Consider the following 27,292-nt stretch of genomic DNA (forward strand, 5'->3'; position numbering starts at 1 on the left):
CCAAAGAGTCGGAGATTTGTCCGGGAAGACAGTAGAATGCTGTCCCAGGTTCGCTTCGCTGTCCGGATAGCTCCGCTGTCCAGTACACCTCGCCGCTGGTGAAGGCAGGCAGGCACTCCGCAGATCGGCAGTGCGTAGCGGCGGAGTCCGCAGAGACAATGGCACTGAGCTGGCACGGAGTCCCACTCGACGTAGCTCAGCGTAGGAGACACCGATTCGGGATCTGAAAACGGTTCTCGCCTCAGTGGGCCCTCAGCAACGAGTATCCACCCACGTGGATCAGGATTACGGGCAGGATAGTTGCGGAGGATCGGAAGGCCCGCGGAGCTCCGAGTTTACGCGGCCATCTTGGTTGCCCGTGAAGCTCCTCCCTCCCTTCTTTAAAACTTTATCAATCCCGTTAATAAATAAAATGAAAAGAAGTGGGGCCAAGACGCAGCCCTATCTAATTCCCCGCTTGACCTCAAAGTTCGGGGTACATTCCCCCCCTTTACCAAAACGAACGCAAGTCTATAGGTTGTCATATAATCTAGCCAAAAAGAATACTATACCCTCTGGGGCACCTAGATTGAGCAGGGTGGTCCACAAGATGGGATGGTCCACTAGATCGAAAGCACTGCTCAGATCCGCGAAGCAGAGGTATAGGGAGCCCTGTTTGGCCTCGGTGTACTTCCCGATCAGCAGATCCAAATTGATGCACTGATCGAGAGTACCCCTACCCCTTCTGAAGCCATATTGGCTATTAGCCAGAATACCCTCCTGCTCAGCCCATTCCTCCAATCTTACTAGCATGACCCGGCTCATAATTTTGACCGACGAGTCAAGGAGGGATATAGGGCGATAGTTTTTGGCCTCTGACCTGCTGCCTTTTTTATAAATGGGTACAATAATTGATTGTCCCCAGGTAACAGGTACATCACTACAGACAGCAGCATTAAAAACAGATGCTAACAGGGGTCCCCATAATTTGGGTTCAGTCTTATAGACATCGATGGGTACCCCGTCGGGGCCCTGCGTCTTGCCTCCTTTACTAAGTGTAATGCAATATTCTACTTCCTTGGGAGTGATGTCAAGAGGCACCACATCCCACCCCTTGGGCTCCGCAGCCACTGTTCTATTTGTATCAAAGATGTTGGAAAAATGAGTTATCCACCCCTCACTAGACACGGTGGAGGTTAGTTCTGGGATATCGTCCGCTTTAAGAAATGGGGAATTAATTGTTGCCCAGAACAGGGTGGTATTCGATGTTTCAGCAGCTAAATTTAGTGAATCCCATGCCTGCAATTGGAGTTCCCTCTTCCTCTCAGTAAGGGCGCATTTATATTCCAGTCTTGATTTAGCAATTAAAACAGAATCCCTAGGTTTAACGGATAATGCCGACTTCAAGGAAGTTAAAGAGACTGTACAGTGATGGCTAAACCATCCTGGATTCTTCCTCGATAGAGTTTTGGCTTTCCCGGTAAATTTCCTACTAATAGCTAAGTTAATACTATTAAAACACAGCAGTACCTTCTCATGGTCATTAACATTTGCTAAAATTGAGTCAATTTCTGCAAAGCTCCCCTTAATAATACAGCTAGATAAATCCCCTGCTTTATCCCCTGACCATCTCAGTCTAACACCATTAGTCCTATGGGGTTCCAAATTAGAAACAGTAGGTCCCACTATAACTGGCTTATCTGCCCAGAAAGAAGTTTCTATTGTAATACAATTATGATCACTGGTATTACAGACAACTATATTTGGGGTGGCGCAACAAGAAAATACATTGGAGGATATAATCACATGATCAATGACCGAGCCACCTAGACCGCTCTTAAATGTAGGGACAGTTAGACCATGTTCATCTTTACAGGGTTCAAGAATTTCCAAATCATAACAGCTCATTAATTTGTGCAGTTCATCTCCGTAGCTGCCATGGCTAAAATGCGGAGCATCCCAGCCATCGTTAGTTGTAACCCCGCAAATCCCCAATGTTGAATGTTCACATAACTTAATATTGAAGTCACCAACCCAAATGAAGTCGAAAACAACCTTAGAATCTGAGCATAAATTTTCAAGGGCAACAGCTAAATCGAGGACCACTTTGGACCTGGTATTGTCAAAAATATTATTATAATAATTGATCAATATAATGTTTCGAGCACCAGTCTCGACAAGCCAAAGGATCTGCCCATGAACACCCATTTGCAGATGTTTTTTCACCACGATAGGGCGTGAAATAGATATTAAAACCACAAGGCCCCCTTTAGCTCGCCCTGGGCCTGAACCATAGGCAGGTAGGTTGTGGGACTCAAAGCCATCATAAGTAATCTCTTCCCTGCTCCATGTTTCCTGGAGGCACAGGATATCATAATTTTTAACAAAAACAATCCAAGCTGGATCCCTCTCCATTGACCTAATCCCTGCCACATTCAAACTAGCAAGTGTAATTCCCCTCAAGCTGTGACCACCGTGGTTGATCTCCCTTCTCTTACGATCAGCCAAGCCACAGACTTCAACAGTGTTACTGACACCCCTGTTGTCCTGGATTACGCTTATGCAGTCTTCAGCCTCGTGCCCTAGGCAGATTACTGACTCTGGGTAAATAGGAACAGAGTTATCGCTTTTTCCTAGTTCTTCCCCGTTATCATATTCTTCCTGGGCAAACGACAAATAAGGCACAGGGAGTCAATCATTACAATCTAGTGAACTGAGTGCATGAAATCGATTGTACATTGGTGTCACAAGTGCAGGCCCATAAGCCTGTGGGAATAAACCATTCCTAATACTAGTACTGGCCTGAGAGGAGGTATTAAGGTGACAATAAAAGAATGCGAGAGAGCGTACACCCACTTTATGGTCAGACACAGGCAGAGAGGCCGCCCTTAGGAGAACAGTGGCTGCATGTTGAGGGTGCTTAAAATTAACTATAACACAGTCACCTTTACTGCTCTTCCTTGAACTTCCAATCCAATTGACCCTCCTGGTAGTTAGAATTTGGTCAGAATATTCAGTAGGAAAACCACACTGCCTGTTTAACCAAGACACCGTCTTATTTTTTAAGGATTCATGTGATTCTAGAACGGTATCATTTACTACCTCAGGTACATTGGTTAATACAACCACATAGGGTGCGCGTTCTGGTGGTAAGTTAATAAAACGCTTACGTCTTACCTCAGTCCAACCCTCCTCTCTCTCCTTACCCTTGGTTGCCTCAATTGCAATCCCATGGGTAACGGGGCCCACTGCTTGCTTTGGGTCAATAAGCGGGCCCTCTCCGAGAGGTAAAACCCTCTCTGTCCGAGCTACCAAATTAGGACCGGTGGCTTGTAAGGTCACCGTGCTGCCGCTGCTACCTTGCCCGGTCGTGGGATTAGAGGCAGCTACCTGGGCGAACGACAATGCTGTGCCAGGACACGACAACTTGGTTACAAGGTCTCCCAGTCTCTTGACCTCTAAGGCCATTATATTAAGTTTATCTACCAAGGGTTTAATAATCCCATCTATTTTGGTTTCTAATAAACTTGCTAAAAAGTTAACCCCTTCCATGCTCATGACGAGCTCAGCTCGTCATGAGGCACAGTTGAGCTGTGCTGATGACGAGCTGAGCTCGTCATGAACAATGGTAAATGTGGGAATGCAGCACAGGATAAAAATATCCCTAGCAGCCAAGGTGTTAAACTGGGTAGTATCTAATAGCACACTATCCTCACTGTCCCTATCTACACCTATTTTAATAGGGTCGCTTGAGGGGACTACTGCCTTTTTACGGGATATCCGGGAACCCCCCTGCTTAGGTAGAACTTTTCTACATGCCCTGACTGCTCTAACAACAGGGATAGTAGGGGTAACTGGGGTGGTAGGTTGCAGGATGCTGATATCTTGCAAAGCAACATGTTCGTTTAGGGGGATATCTTGTTGTTGCATCACCGAACCATCCGGGGATAAATCCAGAATAATCGGATGATTAAACACCTCCCCATCAGTGATATCATTGTTTGTACATGGGGATGAGGGTGGCGGGGAATTGTTGAGACCCAAGGACATCCTCCTTTTGTTATTTATTTTACTAACAATTTTTACGAGATAGTTGTCCATAGTTACTGTTGCAGGAGCCTGGGGAGCCCTATTTTTAGACATGCTAATAAGTATTATTTTTTAGATGATATCTATATAATAAAATAGAATTATACACAGCCGATATTTCCACATGAACTGTCCACATATAAAATAAGTATGTAGTAAAAGCAAAATCTTCTATATCATGGAGTCTCGCTATACCGTGGTGTAGTCCCGGTAGCCCAATCCGCAGCAGTTTGGGTAGACTTTTGAAAACTTCACTATAATCTCGACACAAACAAGCATTGCTAAAGCAAGCCTGTAGGTCGAGACCTAAAAAGAGAGAGAAGGAGGAGATAAGTATTGTAAAACAGTGCCAGAGTTGAAAAAGAAGTGACAAGAGCGTGTTAGAAAGACAGGAAGTGTAGGGTGGTGGGGGAAGAGACATTAGGTGGAATGGTATTTGGCAACCCCCCCATTTGTCAGCGGGCTCCTAAGAAAGTCTTTGGGCATTTGCACATGTTTTTTTGTGCATATTAAGGACTTTTTATATATATATATTTACTTTTTTTGAAATTCAAAACATTATCAAGCCAAAAAAGGCAACTGAATTTAGATACTGGTATTCACTCCTTTCCTTTACCCCTCACTGTTGCACAGTATTACTTTACGAAGACTCCTTTTGTGCCCAAAGGTGTTAACTTACCCAGGCGTTTCGAACAGAGGGGCGGTCAATGTACGAGTCATTTAGTTACGCTGTCAGCTGTAGCACCTGTGAAAATCACACCATGCGTCACAGTATCTCTGGGGCCGATTCACAGAACTAATCTGAGATAAAATCCTACATTTACTACTTTAGTTATTCGCAGAAGGCATTTATTAATAGTAAAGTTAGGACTCCTAACTTTACTACTACTAAACTGAGATAAAATCCTAAGCTTACTACTTTTGGTATTCACAGAAGGCATTTACTACTAAATGCCTTTTGTGAATACCGAAAGTTGTAAAGTTAGGATTTTGTCTCAGTTTAGTAGTAGTAAAGTTAGGAGTCCTAACTTTACTATTAATAAATGCCTTCTGTGAATACCAAAAGTAGTAAGTTTAGGATTTTATCTCACATTAGTTCTGTGAATCAGCCCCTTTGTCATTAAACAGAACCCTGTTTTTCCCAAAATAATGACAACTGTGAAACGTAAACCATGCTCAGTATTATTCATTAATTATTAAAAAAAATAACCCTGCCTCCCTCAAATGATGCTATTTTACGCTTTTGTTTTTCTCTTCAAACAGTGGTGTGGCCAAAGCCTGGAGCCGCGCGCACTTCGGGGAGGGCTCCGGCCCGGTGCTGCTGGACGAGGTGCAGTGCACGGGCAACGAGCTCTCGATAGAGCAGTGCGCAAAGAGCTCGTGGGGGGAGCACAACTGCGGCCACAAGGAAGATGCCGGGGTGTCCTGCACGCCTCTCTCAGGTACAGTCCTCCATTATTGAAGCAATGATCTTAACTTGCCCTGCTTTCCGGAAGTGTCGTCCAGGTATGCAAATGATGCAGGATGCTGTATGGCCTAGTTTGCTAGGCATGCAGATGACGCAGGAGGGATTATGTTCGCCTTCTCTGAAATAATGACGTAGGCCAACGGTCGGCTGAAGCTGAAAAGAGTCCAGGTTTCAAACTGATGTATGTTTCCCGCCCACTGCTTATACCTGGGAACATATTCGTGCAGTAAAAAACATTACCGTCACCATTTTAGAGCACTTTCAAACTCACACATAACAATTTGTTACACTCAGTTCCTTCATGTTACTCGTTCTTCCTTGAGGCTATTGTTTTTGCGTAGCTCGCCTCTTTTTTTGCTATCTCTGTTTCCGAGCTACTCAAACTTTCTCTCTGTCATAATCTTCTCCTCCCTCATTTCACAGTTTTATTACTGTAACATCATTGTCGACTTTGTGCTTTTATTTTTTCTCCCATACCCTCCTGCCCGGGAATCCCATATTCCTTCCTTTTCTCTGGTGCCAGTTCTTGACTTTTTATCTAGTGCACTTTGAATTCTGAGATTATTAGTTACACTTCCCAAAATAACTGTGTGGGCAGAGAAGCCAAAGAAAATATAGTTATTTTGGCTAAAAAAAGCTGGGCTGGAACCAGTAAGCAGCTACCATCAAAGTGTGAAAAGAGCTTACTTCGAGCTAAATAAGAATCTGTAATGGCTGAAACTCGCAGGAAAGCTTAGTAAAATGTTAAAAGCAAAAACAAAGTGTTTCAGGTTCTGATTAATTAAAACAAAAATCGTTTCCACGGAGATAATTGCCTTGATCAGTGAAATGGGGTTTCAAGCTCAGATGTTCACTTTTTCTTGCTAAAACTTTAAGAATCATTGACTTTCTTTTACTACAGAAGAATAGAGGTAACCCTCCTACCCATCTATGCCATTATGATATCGCGGCAGCCATTCCCCCCGACTATATAGTCTACAGACAGGATAGGGCTTTGGGTAAAGGTGGTGGTGTTGCACTTGCAGTTCTTAGATCTTTTGCCTGCGCAATTATTCCATCCTTGCCTATCTCTGGTTGCGAATCCCTCGCCTTTTCCATTGCACTTTCCCCGCACCAATCTTTTTCAGGGTTCCTAGTATATAGACCTCCGGGTCTGCGGGGTTCCTTCTTTGACGAGCTTCAATCAGCTATCACCACTCTATGCCTGAAGGTGGAACACTGCATAATGCTAGGGGATTTTAACATCCATATGGATGCCGAGTTGGACAGTGAAGCTATTAAAATCAAGGACATCACTGTTCCTCTTGGTCTAATTCCTTACATCTCTAGTGCGACCCATGATAAGGGTCACACTCTTGACGAAGTGTTCTCCACCATCCCCCTTATTATGTCCTGTCCCACTCCTGTTCTATGGTCTGATCACTCTTTGATCAGTTTTTTAATTCAGGGTAGAAGCAAAACATCATGTATTAACTCGGACCATCTTAGGCACCCTAGTAGACCCTTTCATAAAATTACCTCCGAGAGTCTTGCTCAAGCGTATCAGGAACATCCCTGTACCCTATCCGGCCATCTGGAGAAGGACCTTGAAACTTTTCAGAAATGGCTGACTGAAAGGCTTGATGATCTTGCCCCTTTTTCCACGCCTCGTTCTTCGATCAAGCGTAGTTCGGCCCCTTGGTTTTCTAAGTCACTTGCTCTGGCTCGGCGTAACTGTAAGTTAGCTGAAAGACTCTGGCGGAAGCAATATGATAAGGAAGCTAAGTCCGCCTACAAACTATCTATCAAGTCCTATCACTCAGACATCTTGGAGGCCAAAAAGAACTATTTTGCCAACAGAATTGAGTCTGCGTCAAACTCCTGTAAAGAAATTTTCACCATCGTTAAAGAGTTTGTTTCTCCCAAATCTAGTAAAGTCCAGCATAAGTTTTCCGAACCTTGGGTAAAGGAGCTGGCCATTTTCTTTAATACTAAAATTAAACTGATCCAAGAATCCTTTCCACCAGCTGCCCCTAGTGTATCCCTGACTGATTCCAATCTGACGTCCTTTCCATCTGATTCCTGCCCCATTCTATCGGAGTTTCCTCCTCTATCGGAATCTACCTCTCTGGATCTTTTACTCAGGATCAAATCAGGCTCTCCGCTTGACCCTTGTCCGGCGAGTTTTCTAGCCAGGAATGCTAAGATTCTAAATTCCTTAATTCACCCTGTTTTGAACCTATCCTTGTCTAGCGGCATTGTTCCGCCAGCCTGGAAGAAGGCAATGGTTGTTCCCCTTCTAAAAAAAACAGGCCTTGATCCAGAGATACATGCTAACTATAGGCCCATATCTCTCCTGCCCAGTCTAGCCAAGATCGTCGAGAAGCACGTCCACTCTGTGCTTTCTTCCTTCCTTGAAGACCAGGGGTTACTCCACTCTACCCAATCTGGCTTCCGCTCCAATTTGAGCACTGAGACCGCTCTATTGGAAGTGAACGAAGCCATTAAGGAAGTTCTCGACGCAGGTGCAAGAGCAATGCTGGTGATGTTGGATTTGTCGGCGGCCTTCGACACCGTCCCTCATGAGGCCCTCTTGAGACGTCTTCACGAGATTGGTCTCAGAGGGACGGTGTTGAGTTGGCTGAGATATTGCCTAGCGGGTCGTTGACAAGTGGTCTGGGCCCCTCCGTACTCCGCCGAGGTGCCGCCTATGGATGTCGGAGTCCCACAAGGGTCGGTGCTGAGCCCGACCCTTTTTAACATCTTCATGACTCCACTGGCGGTACTGGCGGAGTCCATGGGTGCCCAGATCATATCATACGCTGACGACACCCAGCTCCTCTTCACCTGTAAGAGGGGCATGGAGTTCGACGGGGAGAGCATCCGTGGCTGCCTTGGGGCTGTCTTCGACTGGTTTCAGCGAAGCAGCCTCAAGTGCAACCCTGATAAATCTGAGGTGCTCTTCTTTGGCTGTCAGGCAGACCCGCCTTGGCAGGAATAGTAGCCGGTGTGTATGTCACCCCCTTCCTCCTCCTCTGTGGTTGCTAAAAACCTTGGGATCAAAATCGACAATACCCTTTCGTTGAAAACACAGATCACAGGTCTCACCAGTACCTGTTTTGGTCTATTAAAAATGCTGCGTAAATTCCTTCCTCTGCTCCCTTTAGTCCACAGGAAGTTGACAGTACAGGCTCTGATTTGTTCCAGGCTTGATTATTCAAACGTCCTCTACCTGGGTTTGCCGGATTACCTCCTGCACAAACTTCAGGTAGTACAAAACTCCGCGGCAAGGGCTATCTTTGGCCTACCTCGGCAAGCGAGGTCATCAGAATTGCTTTCCTCCCTTCACTGGCTTCCTGTCAAGAAGCGGATTACTTTCAAAGCTCTCACACTGGCCCATAAGGCACTTCATTTGGTAGGGGCCTCGTACATTCAGAAACGACTCTCTCTCTACAAACTCACCAGGTCTCTCCGATCTGAATGTCTTGGCCTGGCAACGGTTCCTTCCATTAGGAAAGTCTGGATAGGTGGACGTTCCTTTAAATATCTCGCCCCCAAACTATGGAACTCCCTTCCCGTTGATCTTCGCCGTACCTCCAATATGCTTGCCTTTAGAAAGGCCTTGAAAACTTGGCTCTACAGTCAGTAATTTGTTATGTTTCTGTTTTTCATCTCCTTTTTAGGTCTCGCTAGACCTATTGCTGCCAAGTTCCTTTTCAAGCGACCTAGATCTGGCCACGAGCGCCGATTACACATCGTGACCGCGCATGCCCCGCCCCCCCAGCCGTGCACATCTTTTGCTCCACATTCCACATTCACAGGGCAGCCTCTCACAATCACGCACGCACACAGCCACACACGCGCACACACATGTTGACACACACACGCTGACTTACACACACACACACAGCCCCCACCCTGCCCCCCACCCACTCACCTGGCTCTTTCTGCGTGTCCCTCTCCCTCTGCAGCGGGTCAGTGTAGGCAGCAGGCAGCCTCGGAGATCGGCGTGTCTCCTCCGGCGATCCGATGTGCACGCTCACGGCGACGTGCGCTCCCACTGCTTTCGTGCCCGGCTTGTGGTAAACCTGCTCGTGTTCGCGCGTGCACTGCTCCGCCCCGGCTGCAGAGCAGCGCGAGCGAGCACGTGGTTTTATTGTGTTTTCCTGTGATTATTTTGGTGGGGCCGGTGTCTCCCAGCGACGTGTCCAGGGCGGTGCTTCATTCACCCTCCCCAAGGTCTGTGACTGGCTGGAAGCTCGACGACTCAGCAGTGCTGAAGACAGTGAACGGCAATGGTTGGGTCGTTGTCACATCCCTCCGGTTTGAAACATCTGTGGGGAAGCTCAGACTCCAGCGGCAGTTTGGGACCCCTGGACAACAGCTGGTGTCTAAAGTTGGCCGCAGCAGCCGGGAGCGGAGACCAGCGGCCCGGAATGGCCCGGGGCCAGTGACTGTGGGGCGGTTGAGCTGAGGCAGGGCTCTCTGCCTCTCGCGCCTCTGTGTTCTGTCTCGCGCCGCGGCTCGCGGCCATGGCGTCACCCTCCGTGATGGTTCCTGTCCCTGACACCGCCTGTGCTGAGTCTTCGCTAGAGCAGAGCCTGACGGCCAGCACCGCTTCAGCCGTGCTGCCCCCAGCCCGCTCCCGCATCTTCAAGATCATCGTCATCGGAGACTCCAACGTGGGGAAAACCTGCCTGACCTACCGCTTCTGCGGGGGTCTCTTCCCCCAGCGCACTGAAGCCACCATCGGCGTGGACTTCCGGGAACGCACAGAAGACATCGACGGCGAGAGAATCAAGGTGAGTTCGCTGAAGAAGATGGCTCGAGCAGGTAGTGGTGGGTGAAGCTGAAGTACCAATGGCTTCCAATCTACTCAACCACTTTAAAAAAGAAGGGATAGTAGGAGCATCTGCTGCTCGTCGGCATCAGACCGCATTGTCGCTTGTCCGTTTTCACAAGTTTCGATTCGATTTTTTTCAGATTCAGGCACCTATTGCTACCCGTGCGTCAACGGTCACCACTGCAGTAACGCAGGTGACCCTAAATTTATGTACAGAAAATCTTGCGAATTCTAAACTAATGGCAATGCCATTTTTGAGTCCAGTACTTTTATTTACGTTTAGGTACTAATACAAATCGAGAGGTCGGACATCACGTATTTGTATGAAAAGTATGCGAGGAGAAGAAGTGAAGGAGTTGCACATAGGAACTTAGGATGTGTGGATAATAAGGCTAGACCTCTCTCTCTCTCTGTAAGTGTGAGTCATGTTAATACTTAATGGAGTCTCTCGGTCAAGTACTCCAAGATTTGGCTTTGTCCGCTTATCTTTTCCAATACTGGGAAAGGTTGGAAATATATTCCTGACAAGGGCAGAATTGCAACTTTTTCCAGGGTGGGTTAAAAAGGTGTTGTAGGGAAAGCGAATTTGCAGATACTCAGGAGACTTTTACAGTAGCAAATATACACTTCCATATTTGCTCATGCTACAAAGAAGTTCAAACTTTTTCTAGGAGTACGTTACCAGGCTTACTCTGAAAATGTTTGTGAATTCATGAAAGTCGTAAATCTGCACTAATGCAAGGACAGATATACCATGAGTGTAAATGTGTGACTTTCTTTAAGAATTGGGCCTATAATTAGGTCTGAAGTTGTATTAATTTTAATAAAAACCTTTAGTTTATATCAAATTATTTATAACTTCATGTATGGTTAAACTTCACTATGATGGCATTTTGCTCTTTTTACAATGGGTACATCGGTATGCAAAGTAGTTTCCTTCAGTGCCAGATACTACTGTGGCACCATGTGCTTTTTGATAATGGCCCTGTAGCTCCCACAGCAATAATGTTTTACAATCATTATGTTAAAACAAAAAACAAAACATGCACTGACAAATCCCAAAAGCTGGCAACCAACGCAAGACTATTGACTTTGCCAGTGCTTGTTTATTCGTATGTTTCCCATAATCTTGCAGAAACTGGCTTTCCATTATTACTTTTTTTTTTTTGCAAATACCATCATGGATCAAACACGTTCTACTAAATGACGCTTCAAATTAACAGTACCTAAAACTGCACAGTAGTTTTAACAAACTTTTTTTTTAATTTCTCGTATAATTTGTGTGTACATTTTATTCTGAAAGCAAAGATCAATCTTGTCTTCAAGTTTCTTTAATGATTTGCATCTTTTCCGAGAGCATTCTGGTAGCAATATCAGTAGGCATATAATGTTAAACTTTGCAAACATCGGAAACTGCCCTGCTCTCACCCATCTATTTAAAAGGGGAATAAAGACCTAGGCTAAAAGCAAAAATATATTTTTCTTGTGAAAAAGCACTCATTGCAGTAATATACCCTACCTCTATGCCGTCACCTGCTGTTATGTTCAGTGTTGTTAGCCAGTGGCTGAAGTGAGCAGACCCACTGCCTTGTGGTGTAGTGAGCAGAAGAAAAATGCAAATGAGGCAATAGCAGACCAATTGATGAACAGGACTGGCTGCACGCCCCTATAGTAAAGTATGTTATAGAGATATTTTTAGTAATATCAAAAGGGGTTGGCTGCCGTTGGCTCTACATATAGAAAGGAGTCAACTTGGTAGTTATTTCTAGACTAAAGATCGGAAGGTTCTCTTAATCTGCTGTGACTTCTAAATTAGAATGTTAGTTATAACTTGCAGAGTTGTTTCTTCGCATACGTTTATAGCTTGAAAAATTAATGCTGCAGGTGCTTTTTACGTTTTTAGGTCTCGCAGAGAGACCTATTGCGGTGAAACCAAAAAGTTAAACCAGGTGGATTGCGAGTGCGGATTTCCAACAGTTCATGTGAAATCACGTGACCAGAAGCACGCGCATTTCCTCACCTCAAAGCCACATTGAAATTGAATTGAAATACGTTTTTATAAAGCGCAATAGCTACCCGCAGGCGTCCTAGCGCTAATGATTAACAAGTGTGTATGAGGAGGAAACTGTGTTTATCTACTGAACAAGAGAGTTTTCAATTTTTTCCTAAAAGGAAGAAGATTGGGCTCACATCAGACCCGACCTTACCATTTGCTCCTGTGCTTCCCCGCCCACTGCTTCACACTTCACTGCCGCCAGGCCGTGACTCGCATTCAAAGCTGGCCTAAAAAAAAACGCTCTTCAAAGGCTCTGCATTGGAACATGAGCATTTGGACACTACCTACATAATCGAGACATTTCTCTGTAGTCTTGATTTTACTTCAACCCCTCACCCCCATATGCCAAAGTCCCTCCCACCCTTCCTTAGATCTTCACTTTTGTTTGAACTGCTTCACACTTCAACTCGCTCACTCCCCTTCTCCCCAGTCCCCCACCCCATCCGCACTGCAATCTCTCTTCGTCGGAATTAACGTTCTCCCCACCGTGTCAGTACCTCTTAGTCACTTCTGCACTGTAGCAGTCTTTCTGTGGGCCCCAGCCGGCTTTCCTCGTGATCTCTTCAGTGTTTCAGTTGCCACTGCTGCTTCGGCAGGCGGTAAAGTGCTTCACTCGCACACTTCTTTCACATTGACTCTGCCTTCAAGAGATGCAACATGTGCAGAAGGTGCCGCAGTCAGTGCCCGTGCCTGTCCTTGTTTTAACATCCCACTAACCTCGGTGCTTTCAAGTCTTGCAGGCCACTTCCCTGCATTATGGCCCATGCATCTGCGTGTAGCTTGTGCTGCGCCCTTGTTCACTGTCGCCTCCCTTTCCATGCCCAGTGTCACCTTAGTGTCCCAGAGGCGTTCCTCTTTTCTTCTGTCCTCTGGTCAGTCCCTTCCCGTCTCTGTCTCTCTCCAATGCCCCACCATTGAGCGTTTTGCCCCACACCTTTTACACCGCATCCCGTTCGTTCTGCACATGTCCACCCTGTTATAGTGTGGCTTCCGTCCTTTAAATAGAATGGCTCCACTGCTCGTTGGCCAGCTCCTTGTTTTTTTTAGTTACCGCTGGCAGTAGATCTTGCTAGTTTGATGGTTTCAGTATTCATTTACATCCCTTTAATTAATAGCTTTGAAATCGTTTTCTTTTTCATTTTTTAAATGCAAACATTGACAAAGTCGGTCTTTTTGTCTTTTGCATAGTAAAACTGTTTTGCAAGCTTCAGTAAGGCACATGGTACTGTGTAGGCTGCAGCAGTCAGACAAACGTGCGTTCTTCTTTTGTCTTTGTTTTCATATCACTTCTACCCAAGCTGTTTGTACTATCTGTAGTAGCTCTTCAAAAGTGCTAGCATATTGGGCAATCCTGTTTCCACCCCCGTGAAGCACGATCAGCTTTTCCGAGACAGTGACCTACTTCTCGTCTATACCATCCTGCAATGAACCACAAAGTCGCCGGCTTTTTAGATACACCAGATTGTCTTGAAATCTACTAAGATCTCCGGCATGCTAGAGAAGAAACATGTAGGGGTGCAGAGGTCAGTCGAAAGAGGCAGCCTCTTACCAATCAGTTTAGAGAAGTTGAGGAATCCCCTTCATAGATTATTGCAAACAGCACTTTGAGCAACTGCTTCTGTATATGGCGACTCTTGCTGTCACTCTACCGCCCTCACTCTACTACTCTACCGCCCTCAATCTACCACTCTACCGCACTCACTCTACCGCTCTCACGCCCTCACTCTACCTCACACACTCTACTGCCCTCAACCTACCGCCCTCGCTCTACAACTCTACCGCCCTTCCTCTACCACCCTCACTCTACCGCCCTAACTCTACCACTCCAGCGCTCTCACTCTACCGCCCTAACTCTACCACTCTACCGCACTCGCTCTACCGCTCTCACGCCCTCACTCTACTTCACACACTCTACTGCCCTCACTCTACCGCCCTCGCTCTACAACTCTACCGCCCTTCCTCTACCACCCTCACTCTACCGCCCTAACTCTACCACTCTAGCGCTCTCTCTACCGCCCTCACTCTAACACTCTACCTCCCTCACACCCTCACTCTACCGCCCCCACTCTACCGCCCTCACTTTACCACTCTACCGCACTCACCATACCACTCTACCGCCCTCACACACTCACTCTACCTCACACTCTACTGCCCTCATTCTACAACTCTACCGCCCTCACGGCCTTCACTCTACCATCCTCACTCTACCACTCTGCCGCCCTCACTCTACCACTCTGCCGCCCTCATCCTACCACTCCGCCGCCCTCATCCTACCACTCTACCGCCCTCATCCTACCACTCTACCGACCTCACTCTACCGCCCTCATCCTACCACTCTACTGCCCTCACTTTACCACTCTACCGCCCTCACGCCACCGCACTCACTATACCACTCTACCGCCCTCACACACTCACTCTACTGCCCTCACTCTACCACTCTACCGCCCTCACGGCCTTCACTCTGCCCCCCTCATCCTACCACTCTGCCGCCCTCATCCTACCACTCTGCCGCCCTCATCCTACCACTCTGCCGCCCTCATCCTACCACTCTGCCGCCCTCATCCTACCACTCTGCCGCCCTCATCCTACCACTCCGCCGCCCTCATCCTACCACTCCGCCGCCCTCATCCTACCACTCTACCGCCCTCATCCTACCACTCTACCACCCTCATCCTACCACTCTACCGCCCTCATCCTACCACTCTACCGCCCTCACTCTACCACTATACCGCCATGACCCTAACACTCAACCGCCCACACTCGACCGCACTCACTCTACCACCCTCCCTCACTCTACCGCCCTCCCTCCCTCACTCTACCGCCCTCCCTCCCTCACTCTACCGCCCTCCCTCCCTCACTCTATCGCCCTCACTCTATCGCCCTCCCTCCCTCACTCTATCGCCCTCACTCTATCGCCCTCCCTCCCTCACTCTATCGCCCTCCCTCCCTCACTCTATCGCCCTCCCTCCCTCACTCTATCGCCCTCCCTCTATCTATTGCATCACCATAGCATCACCACAGCATCACTCAGTGGCACCACAACATTCAACAACAACTGGTTCAAATATTTTCTGTCAATGTTTCAAGCTTTATTACAAATTTCATAAAAAGATGTTAAATGTTTTCACTTCTGTTCTTGTTAAAACATTGTGATTTGTCAGATCAATACATGGAAGACCGGGAAAACTAAACCTTTACCTTTACTAATGCTATAGATGTAACATTTGCTAATTTTATAACTATTGGCATTTCTAATAACAAAATTAATACTTTTATATTTTGAAAAACAAACAAAAATTAAAAAATATTTACATTTTCCACACCAAAAAAAGACATTATTTACAATATCAATACATCTAAGTCACGTAAATACAACACATATTGCATTGCAAATGCTATAGGTGTCATATTTGCGAAAGTTAAAACTATTGGCATTGTAAATGACAACGCTATTAATTTCTCTATTTTCAAAACCAACACATAAATAAAATAATTGTCATTTACAATACCAATAGATCAAACTTTCCTAATGCGAGACCTATTGCATTGCAAATGCTTGTTCAGCTATGGGTCAGAAAGCGCCGGGACACTCCTTGGAGTAGCCGTGCGCTATATAAGTCACCCATTAACATAACATAACATAACATAACATAACATTATGCACAACCCCTGGTTGTCAGACCAACAAAACAAAGGAAGACTGTAAAAGACAATGTACACAAGCCCTTCATTTCAGGAAGTGTGCCCGCATGTGTGGTGGTGTAACAGGAATACTGTGAGTACTGTCACCAGCACTGGAAATGCAGGCCCCAAGCTTTATCTGTCCAACAGTAGCACCCACTGCACTTCAAGTGCAAAGTGGACACGTAATAGGGCGCAGATCCAGAAAGCTGGGACCCCCCTTAAGGTTGAAATGGATGAAATGCGCTGACTTCGTCCCTACCTAGGCATGTAGATGATGTAGGAATGGTATTATATTCTCCCTACTCTAGAGAGAATGGATAGATGTTGACCCCCGACTCCCGAGACACCTCAGGTAACAAGCGATATTCCGGGCAAATGGAAAAATAAAATATTATCCCAAGCTTTGAAAGTGACGCCACCTTTAGATACGCACCTGAAAAAGATGACATATAGGTTACACCCTCGTAAAAACAAATATCCGACGCGTGCGGCGCCCAAACTGTAGATTATCACAAATTGGCTCCAGAGAGCACTTCTGATGAGCTGTGAGGTAATGGCAGAGGATGAGTCATGATCTGAAAGCATTACACAGGATGATCAACCATCAATGAACGTCAGTCAACTCATTAATAACCACTTGCACTGCCAAAGGGAAGACTATGAATCCACATTTATAGGCAAAAAGCCCGACCCGGCACATCTGTCCTCCTCTCCCCAGCGAAAACAATTAATGTAGAGAAATGGCTTTCAAGGCTTCAATGGTTAATCTTCATCTAATACTCAATGTGAGAAATTGTGGCACAAACCACTCTGATCTCGCTTACTAAATCAGCGATGCATGGGTCCTTCCAAGTCTCAATTTATTTTGAAAGCGTTTTTCTGTAATATGCAACTAGCAAAAAATATGCATGGTATGATGCAGATGCGCTAAGTGGAATATGCTATGGATGGATGGGCCATGCCTAAGGGGAAGGGAAGGCTGGGGTGGGTCACGTGGCCCTGCCTCACCCTCGCCAATGGTAATGATTTCCTGTTACTCGATGCGGGTCTGTGTACATGGTTTATGTCATACTGTTCTGTCATGTGCATTAGTTCTAATCAAAGATATTCAACCAGAACGAAGACAAAATCAGTTAAGCCCCTGCATTAAGAAAGAAACTGTCTAAATAGAGGTCTTGTTTCTATAATAAATGTGTGAAGGTACTGTGGGAGGGGACACGAGGTGATGGTAGCACTTTAAATCATGAATATCACGACGGTTTAGTTTTTATACCGAGGTGTCTCTAAACCTATTAATCCACTTGAATCCCCTTTCAGCAGTAGAGTGCCATACATTGTAGTGGAGTAGAGTGCAGTTGCATATAGTAGAGTGGTGCAGAGTAGAGTTGAGGTGCATAGGGTGCAGTGCCATACAGTGCAGGAGCATAGAGGGCAGTGGCATAGAGGTGAGTGGCATAGAGTGCAGTGGTGTACAGTACAATAGTGTAGAGTGCAGTGCCATAGAGTGGTGCAGAGTGGTGTACAATGGTGTACAGTGCAGTGGCACAGAGTAGAGTGGTGCAGAGTACAGTAGAATGGTGTAAAGTGCAATGCGTAGAGTGGTGTAGAGTGCAGTGGTGTAGAGTGGTGCTGAGTAGACTGCAGCGGATTAGAGTGCAGTTGCGTAGAGTGGTGCGGAGTAGAGTGGGCGTGTACAGTGCAGTGGGCGTAGTGGTGTGGAGTAGTGTACAGTGGTGTAGAGTAGAGTGGCTTGGAGTGGAGTAGAGTGCAGCTGTGTAGAGAGCAGTCCCGTAGATTGCAAATGGAGAGGAGTGCAGTGGCCTACAGTACCTGCATGGCATAAAATGCAGCAGTCCATGCCGGGTAGGTACTGATTTTGACGTTCCCAGTGAGGTGCCTATTTCATAGGCACTGCCGTTGGGATGCCAAAGAACCACCGCCAGACAGGAGAAAACTCCTAATCTGACGAGCGGTTCAACCACAGGTTTGGCGATGCGGGAGCGGGGCGGTCCCTCTCTGGCACCGCCAAGCTCGTAATGAGGCCATTATACTTCTTCATGTTTTTAGCAGGCTTCAGGCTTAAGGCTCTATTGCTTGGCATTCTGCACTTCACACTGCATCAATGGCCAATGCTAATTATAAAAATCTTTTAGCTACGGAGAAAAAGAGCTTCTTCACCAAACAGATAGAGTCATCTATAAGTTCAGTAAAACAGCTATTTCAGGTTGTGAAGAAGCTTACAACTCTTCCTAATAGCTCATTATCAAAGAGCAGTCAATCCGTATGTGATAATATAGCCAGTGCTTTCAGGAATAAAGTCAACAATATATATAATATCTTTACCACCACTTCCAATAAGGCAACTGAGGTGCACTTTGCTACTGTGTCCCACAAAAAAATGAGCTGTTGACTTTCTCACAAGTATCCATTGAGCTTGTGGGAAAACGCATTCAGGACACCAAATCTGGATCCCCTTCGGATCCATGCCCTCCCGGCAGTTCTTAAAAGCATTGCAGGGGAGGTAAGCCCAATTTTAACCAATATTTTTAATAACATATTTTTATCAGGAACTTTCCCGGCAGTCTGGAAAGATGCAATCATCCTCCCTCTGCTAATAAAAGCCAATCTAGATCCCTCCACAACTAGTAACTATCGTCCGATTGCAAGGCTTCCTTTCCCCGCTAAGATGGTTGAGAAAATTATGAACAGCCCACTCACTCAATTCAGGAGAATGAATTACTCGACCCCTCCAAGTTCGGCTTCCGTTCAGGGTATAGCACGGAGACAGCTCTCATCAAGGCCACCGAGGAGATCAGCGATTCAAAAAGGGGGTGGTGATGGACAGAGTATCTGAATTAAGCAGAACACTCCTACCCAGTCAACAGATCAGGGCTTGATCCATCACCGTTTTTTAGCTCACTGCACCATCCCAGTTCAGAACCTGGCTACATGCAAATTAGTCTGACCCTGGCCCAGTGCATCATGGGAACAGGGCAGACCAAACTACCAAGCGAATTCTTTTACTGGAAAGGACCAAGCTTCCGGGGACCGGTTTCTGGCATTACAGCCGTCTTCGGCCCGGCTTGCTTGAATCCTGATGGTGCAGTGAGCAAGGGACTCATGTCTGAGCATACCCTTCCACACTCGTAGTGGCCAAAACGATTCAAAAAGGGGGTGGTGATGGACAGAGTATCTGAATTAAGCAGAACACTCCTACCCAGTCAACAGATCAGGGCTTGATCCATCACCGGAGATCAGAGCAGTGATGGATAAGGGTGGCACCGCTGTTCTGATTCTTCTCGATCTATAAGCGGCCTTTGATCCCGTGCACCATGACACACTACTCCTACCCCTTGAACATACAGGGGGATCAGGGACCATGCTCTTGCCCTACTATCATCCTACTTGAAGAACAGAAGGCAGAGAGTGTCCCTTGATCAGTATCCGGCAACCCCCTATGTACTGCCATGCGGGTACCTCAAGGCTCGTCGTTAAGCCCCACTTTGTTCAATGTTTATGTTTCTGAACTTGCACCTTTAATACAGCAATTCGGCTTCAATTTGACATCTTATGCCAACGATACACAGATCGTCGTCGCCGCATATAAAAACACTTTATCCCCGGCATTACAGTTTCAATACTGCATGAGGGAAATTAGCCTCCGGATGGGAAGACACTGTTTAAAACTTAATTCGGATAAAACCGAAGTGGTAACCTTCGGTAATCTTCAGCCAAAATGGGACGGGCTATGGTGGCCTGCCGAATTAGGACAGACTCCTGAACCAGTGAAGAAGGCAAAAAACCTTGGAGTTCTGATAGATAACAGTCTCACCTACGCGCATCAAACTAATGCTACAGTTTCAGCCTCCTTCTAGCTGAAGAAACTCAAAAAGGTCTTGCCATTTATTCCCCAGGATCTTAGAAAAACAGTGGTGACCACCTTGGTGCTGCCTAAGTTGGACTACTGTAACAGTTTATACCTTGGGTTACAGAAACAACATCTAAAGAAACTTCAGATGGTACAGAACGCTGCAGCCAGGCTCCTACTGAATATACCCAAGTACCAATCGATTAAAGAAGAGATACGGAAGCTTCACTGGTTGCCTGTGGTGCAAAGTTCTAAGTTTAAGGTACTCTGCCTTGCCTATAAAACATTGAATGGGGCAGGACAGGTACCTCTGAAACATCTCTTCTCATGGTACCACCCTAGCAGGCAGTTAAGATCGACAAATGCCAGATTAATGCTGGTTCCTAAGATCCGAACTGCGAGCTGGGGAGGTCGGAGCACGGCCTATTTTGCAGCAAAACTATGGAATACTCTTCCTGTTGGCATGAGAGAGTTGAACTCCCCCTCCTCCTTCAGAAAACAATTAAAAATGTGGTTATTTTCAAACTAGTCCCTTTTTTTTCTTCCTCGTCGTAAGGTCCTACTCCAGTTCAGCGCCAAGACACCCCAGGGTATACGTGCGCTTTAAAAGTCTCATTAACATTAACAAAAAAACTTTTAATTTGTTGCCAGCCAACCACACTGCCTGCAGCCGCAAATCCTCGATGATCTGTGAATTCTACATTGGGCAATGGGAAAAATAGTCCCTCTTCCAAATGATTTATTCTATTTTTTATTTTTTAAAGATTTGAGCATCCGATTCACAAAGGATCTGCAAATTAACAATCAGGATATTTAAAAGTATTTTTCCTATTGACTCTTCAAAGTTTAGTACACATCTTTTTTGTAACACAAGGTTCCCAAAAACTAGTGAACATATTTACATCAAATGAAGAATAGACACATATTTAAGTAAAGTTCTAGTTTCATGCTAAGATTGGTGTAATTCCAGTCACCAGTTTGTGCTGTAGAAGAGAGCAATCTTTCTTATATGGGTTGAAATGGCAAATCTCAACTTTTTTTTAACCCCCTCCTCCTGTTTCCCCCCGCAATCATCTGTACGATACTTAAAATGCTAACACTTTGTGGGTTTTGTTATTAGTTTTGAAAAACGTAATGCACAATCTAACTTGCAAATCAACTCATCTACAAATCCCTCCTCCTACTCCAAGAAACCTGTACCTATTTTTGCTAAAGAAATGAAGACATGATATCTTACCTCCTCTGCTCAATATATTTAACACCTCTCTAGAAGAGGGTATTTTCCTGTTAACTCTGAAATCTGCCTGAATCACTCCACACCATAAGAAACAAAATGACCTTCAGAATCTCAGAAGCTGATCCTGGGAAAAATAATTGAAACAGTTGTTGCAGCCCAACACCTAAAACATCATTAACAACAACAAAATTCGGCTAAAAAACAGACATAAAATAATGGACAGTGTACTTAAAATTTCAGACAATGGAGATGTATGCTCGTATAGGTCCGTTTAAATGTAAAAATGTTTGTATTTATATAGCGCCTTCTACCCAGAGGTCTCGTAGCGCTGTATTCATACCACTGTGGAACCCTTCCTGGCTTTCCTGTGAGATGTCCACTCCTGGGCACCCCCAAGGTGAAGCCAGGCATCCAAGCGTTGCTGGGGCCATTGTGGAGATTAAGCAAGCTATTGCCCAGAGTCACAGAGAGGGACCCATGATTAGACTAGGCACCGAGGCGAGAATTATCAGGTCCGGGGAGATTGAGTCCAAGAGCCGCCGAGGCGGGAATTGAACCCTGGTCCCAGGCCAGACCTCTGCATCAGGGTCTGCCGCTCTAACCAGTGGGCCACGCTTCTCCACAATTTAGACATTTAGACCTTGCTTCAGATTTCAATATGCTAGACCACCAATTATTACATCATAGACTTAAGTTTAGAACAGGATCAGAAGGAAGTGTACTGAGCTAGTTGAAATCTTTCATCTCTGTAATCTCTTAATTTGTGAAGCTAGTCTCTTTTTACCTGCCCTCATCTGGTGACAGAAGATGTACCATATGGTGTACCACAAGGATCCATGGTATCACCTCACCGTTTCAGATCATAAATTGGATTTTTAGCAGAAATCCTTCAAGAAAATACCATCTCTGATTGTCAATATGCTAACAGCACCCAGCTATGCCTTTAAGTATCTGAGCTATCAAATATATTTAATTTGAAGTCCTTCCTCTCTTATGTTGTGATCTGGGTGCAATGACTTTCAGCAAAACTTAATCCCTAAAAGACCAAATTCATTCTGTTCTCGCCTGGAACCCACCCCCTTGTGCAGGGTTAGTTGCAAATATTTCAACCTTTAGGTATTTACCCATCTCTGGTTCCACATTCAATGTTGCTTGGCTACATTTTAGACAACAACCTCCTCTTAAATAACCACATCGGTAAGATAACCAAATTGGCATCCTACATATTCCATCAGCTCAGAACACAATAATCGATTATCCACTGGAAAACTTCAGAACCGCTGTACAAACTCTCATTCTCACACATCGAGATGGAGCAAATGCCTTTCAAAATGTACCACTGCACATCTTTCAGCTTTACTGATCCACTAGTTGCAATCTGATAACATCTTCCCCATCCTAAAGCACCTTCATCGGCGACCATCCAAAACAAAAGTTGGATTTATGATTGCATGCATCCCACCTAAAGCTATCTGTGCCTCCCTACTTTCTAACACAAACTCACGGGTGGACAACGAAATACGAGTGGAAGAGATCATCTAATTCTAGAAATCCTGAAAAGAAAATCAGAAACCGACAGAAAAGACCATCTTATACCTATCCGCTAGACTGTGGACTTCTATTCCGGACTACATAAGCTGAATCCTAACCTTCTTGCTTTCAGGAGAGACATAAAAAGACATCTTTTCAGAACATGCTTCCCACACTGATTCTGTGCTAACTTTTCCCAATTTTTGTAACTGTCCATTGTTCATTTGTTTCTTGTTAAGCACATCGTTGTCGGATGTCTAAATCGGCGCTATATAAATTCTTTCATTAAAATAAAAAATGTGGTTGGAAAGTTTAGTGCTGGCTTGTGAAATTGCGGAAAAATGATGTCTTCCGACAGAAGCTTTGCGGTGGGACTGGATCCTAACCGTAACCACACAGAAGCTAATGTCTCCTGTGTAATAGTCACTTAGCAGCACGATATTGGGATTTTATTGCATATTTTAGTCCGGATGAGGAGGAGTTTGGAAGCGTGACTTGAGTATGTTCAGTTTCAATGTGTTTAAAGTTTTATTTGAGGCTTCCATGTGCTGTGGTAAAGATGGGAACACGGCAGGTCCAAAGTAAGCTGCTGTTCTGTTTGCGTTAGCCTTATTAAATGCCTCATCATCATTGCCAAGGGCAGCTTTACATTCAAATCTAAAATACAATTTTGATAGATAAAGTTGAGTGCTTCACATATTGTGGGACCTGCAGTATAATGACCCCTCTGCCTCAAACCACTTCTGATGCGCCTGCTCGTGCTCACCACACGTTTGTCATGACATTTGTACCTAATTTTCATCCTTGCTTATATTCATGATGTGTGCACAAAACCTGTCTCCTAGACACACCCTATAGCTCCTTCAAAACGGGGATTATACCATTATAAGTTAAGCAAAACATGGACGTACAGGTACACTATTCTTCCAGAGCAACGTTGTTTCTTGCTATCATATAAGTTCTGCTGGATTTCACTTCCAGAAGCATTTTTCATCTTTTATTTAAATTGATTTAAGCTCTGAGATTAGCCATGTCCATGTTATTAATCAATAACAGAAAGACGGCGCCTCAGCGTCAAATGGAATACCCCAGGCCATTTGCAAGCAAGACCCGCTATATTGGGCATGGAAGCTTTCTCCCCTTTACACCAATGCAGTTTTCACAGGGGTGATACCCGACTCTTGGCTCAGGGCAGTTACACCCCGCGGCACAAGAGAGGGAGACAAACATGTCCAGAAAATTACTGCCTCAACGCTTTTAGACAGCAAAACACACAAGATGATGGACGGAATGTTGCACAATGGCAAAACATTCACCCCCAGTCACAGATTTGGGTTTAATCCATCGTTATTTTGCTCACCAAGCCACCCCAGTTCAGACATGGCCATATGCAAATCAGTCTTGGCCCTGTGCCTCATGGGAACAGTCCGCCCGAACTGCCAAGCCATGTCTTCCCTGGACCGGAATCAAGCATCCTAGGACCGGTTTCTGGCTATCAGCCGTCTTCAGCCAGGATAGCTTGACTCCAGTGGCGTAGTGAGCACGGGACCCACCTCTGGGCATATCCTTAGCACATAGGGTGAACAGCAAAACACACAAGATGATGGACGGAATGTTGCACAATGGCAAAACATTCACCCCCAGTCACAGATCTTGGTTTAATCCATCGTTATTTTGCTCACCACACCACCCCAGTTCAGACATGACAAAGCTTTTAGACAACAAAGCGAAAAATGTTGTGTCTTTCATTTTACACGATCTAACCACCTGGGCCGAAGTCAATCAGTTAATCCCATAGTAGTTGCATTGGTACACCTCGTCCCACAACCCTCACCACCCAAATGATACACAGACAAGCATGTTGGGAATAAGAAGTTGCAGGTTTATTTGTGATACAAATAACAGAGCGGGTTAACTGACAGGCGACCCCCCTATACCCCGCGACCCCTTGTTGCAAGGCGCCTGAAGTTGAGCCAAGGAAGTGGACACCAGTGGCCCTAGCCAGGTGTCGAACCTGGGAGGCACCAACCTCCCACCGGTGGACCTATCGTCCACCTGCCCCACCCTCCGGACAAGGGAGAGTCAACTCACACCTTGCCCAGCCAGGCGGGGCGTTATTAGCAAACCCCCGGTTGCTCAGGCTTACAACCGCTCTAAGGACTAACGGGGTGCCGTTGAACCAAGTCCCCAAGAAGGGCCCCTCGGCTTATGTATGACTCAGCACTGTGCATTTCGCACTGGGGCTTCAGGTCCTGTTCCTGCCCCTGTCCTGCATGGGGGGGGGGGTCGCCTTGTAACTCCTCCTGCAACCTAGAAAACATAAATACATCATTAATATTCCCCCCTCCCCACTTCCCCCCTTTCAGCGGGTGAGCGGTAGGGAGGGGAGCAGAAATTGCGGGCCTCGCGTCCGGTGTCGTGGGGAAGTGAGAGGGGGGGGCCTAAGGGAATTAAATGGCCTGAGGCTGGCGAGGAGCAGCCTGCACGACCGTCAGTGATGGAGGGGGCAGCAGCAAAGAGGGCGCCAGGAGGGAGGAGCTCCCCTATAACAGTCCCAGAAAAGGGGGTGGCCTATCCTTGGGTGACCCCGCCCCCCCTCCCTCCCCCGGCTTGGCCTACGGTTCCCTACGCCCTACTACGGGGTTTGCCCTCCTATGGGGTCCCCTGCAGGGACCTCGGGCCTCCCGCATAGTAGTTGCATCGGTACACCTCGTCCCACAACCCTCACCACCCAAATGATACACAGACAAGCAGCTCAATCTGGCTTTCGGAGGGGATCTGTCACCTTAACTCACATTCTAGCCCTATCAATCATCCTGGGCCTAACGGGAAAGTGGAACCTCACCACCTATCCTTGCTATGTTGATTATAAATCAGCATTCGACTGTGTAAACCGAGCAAAGCCCTGGAAGAAGCTCAGGGCTTTGAACATCTCTTCACACCTGCTGAGAATCATCAAGGCCTTACCAAGTCATATATGAATGCTGGTTAAAATTGGTGATGCCTCCCAATTATCAAGAAATATATATACCCATCAAGGCCTGAAACAGGGGTGCGTTTTAGCCCTAGGTCTTTTTAATCTTTTTATGGCCGACATCTCCCCGGCTCTTGATAAAACTAATAACCATGCCCTACGGCTAGGCAACTTCTCTTTGAACAACTTTATCGACATGGATGATGTAGTACTATGCAGCTTGAGCAAAGTTGCTCCACCAGCATGCAATACAAAACGGCCTGGTCATCAATCAGCATAAAACTAAGGTAAACAAGACAAACATATGCTATCATCTCAGCACACACACCCTAGATGTAGTAAATGAATGCAAGTATCTAGGGTTCCTGTTGGGTGACTGGGGATCGGCCTCCTGCCTTTCCTACTGTAAGAAGCTGAAAGGCCCAACATTTGATTCCCTGCTTAAGGTCATGGCGGCAAAAACTCTGCCTACCTTGACATGCAGTAGCAAGGCGCTCTAGGGCCATAATTCAGCCTTACTGGACAAACTCCAGATAAAAATTTACCATTACATATTCAAGCTAAGAAGGACCGCATCCCACAGGCACATTTGATTGGAGTTTGAACTTAAAAACAATCCATTGGACGGCAGGGTGCCATAGTCAAAACCTGCTCCAAACTAAGACAAGCAGAGCCCAACACCCTAAACAACATCTTGTGGTTAACAAAAGGATGGCTGTTGTAACAGTCTGAAAGAATTCTTGGACCAATCGCTAAAGAACCTGCATCTTGAAAACCTCTGGGCATCTTCATTTTCATATAATGTCTTTAAAAAACGAGTGAAACCCCCAACAGCTAAAATCTCTGTCTTTAAGGACAAAGAGGGGTTCGCCAAAAGAGGCCATGCCTGGACAGTCATCAACAGCTACTCCAAGTTGTAGTTGTTGCAAGCATTGTATTTAGCCTGCACCTCCCGCGTCATCTGAACATTTAATCACTGCAGCGCCGCCTGGGCTGCCCCCCATCCTAAGCAGAAACACCTGCATGTAAATACACCAAGAACAGAGTGTGCCACTTAGGCAGGGCAAGCAATATGAATCTTCAGCACCTAACCTGCATTTGCCCGAGGTGGCTATGGAGAGTAGGGTCCTCCTCAAGCCTGTATTTCAAAGCAAAGGAATCCGCACATGCATGAATGCCGTGATATTCTTTTTAGGGCCAGAAGACCCCATATCATCCTGTCGCTTTCTGAAATTCTTAAACAAATTTGAACGAAAACTGCCAAAGCAAGTAAATCACTGCATCGTTGCCCAGTGATCCCATCGATCACTGACTTTTTGGGAGCCTTGTATCTTGCTTTGGCATACATATCCTTACTCTCCAAACTTTCATGCGGCTTGGCGACTCCCCAGGTTTCAGGCAAAGCTGCTAATAAAAGCACGAATTTCATCCGGATACTCCACTAGCAGGAGTATCAGCTTCACTTCTATCTCCATGCAATCCCCCCCCCCCCCCCCCCGGACAAATTGGCCTGCTGGCCCCCAGCAACAGTGGCATGATATCTTTACCTAATGAATCTGCTGTGCTTTTATTTACTTGCTGTGCT

The 27,292-nt window shown here is 46.0% G+C and overlaps 1 protein-coding gene across 1 annotated transcript in view; it reads left to right on the forward strand.

Moving 5' to 3' along the window:
- Window positions 1-27,292, forward strand: part of PRSS12 (serine protease 12) — a 585,240-nt gene that overhangs the window by 284,626 nt on the left and 273,322 nt on the right. Inside the window, exon 5 of the mRNA XM_086961447.1 lies at window positions 5,332-5,510. Within this exon, the coding sequence (XP_086817573.1) occupies window positions 5,332-5,510 (179 nt within the window). The remainder of the gene's footprint in view (window positions 1-5,331; window positions 5,511-27,292) is intronic.

The sequence above is a fragment of the Lissotriton vulgaris genome, chromosome 3_1 (assembly GCF_964263255.1).
Source record: "Lissotriton vulgaris chromosome 3_1, aLisVul1.2, whole genome shotgun sequence".
Taxonomy (NCBI): Eukaryota; Metazoa; Chordata; class Amphibia; order Caudata; family Salamandridae; genus Lissotriton; species Lissotriton vulgaris.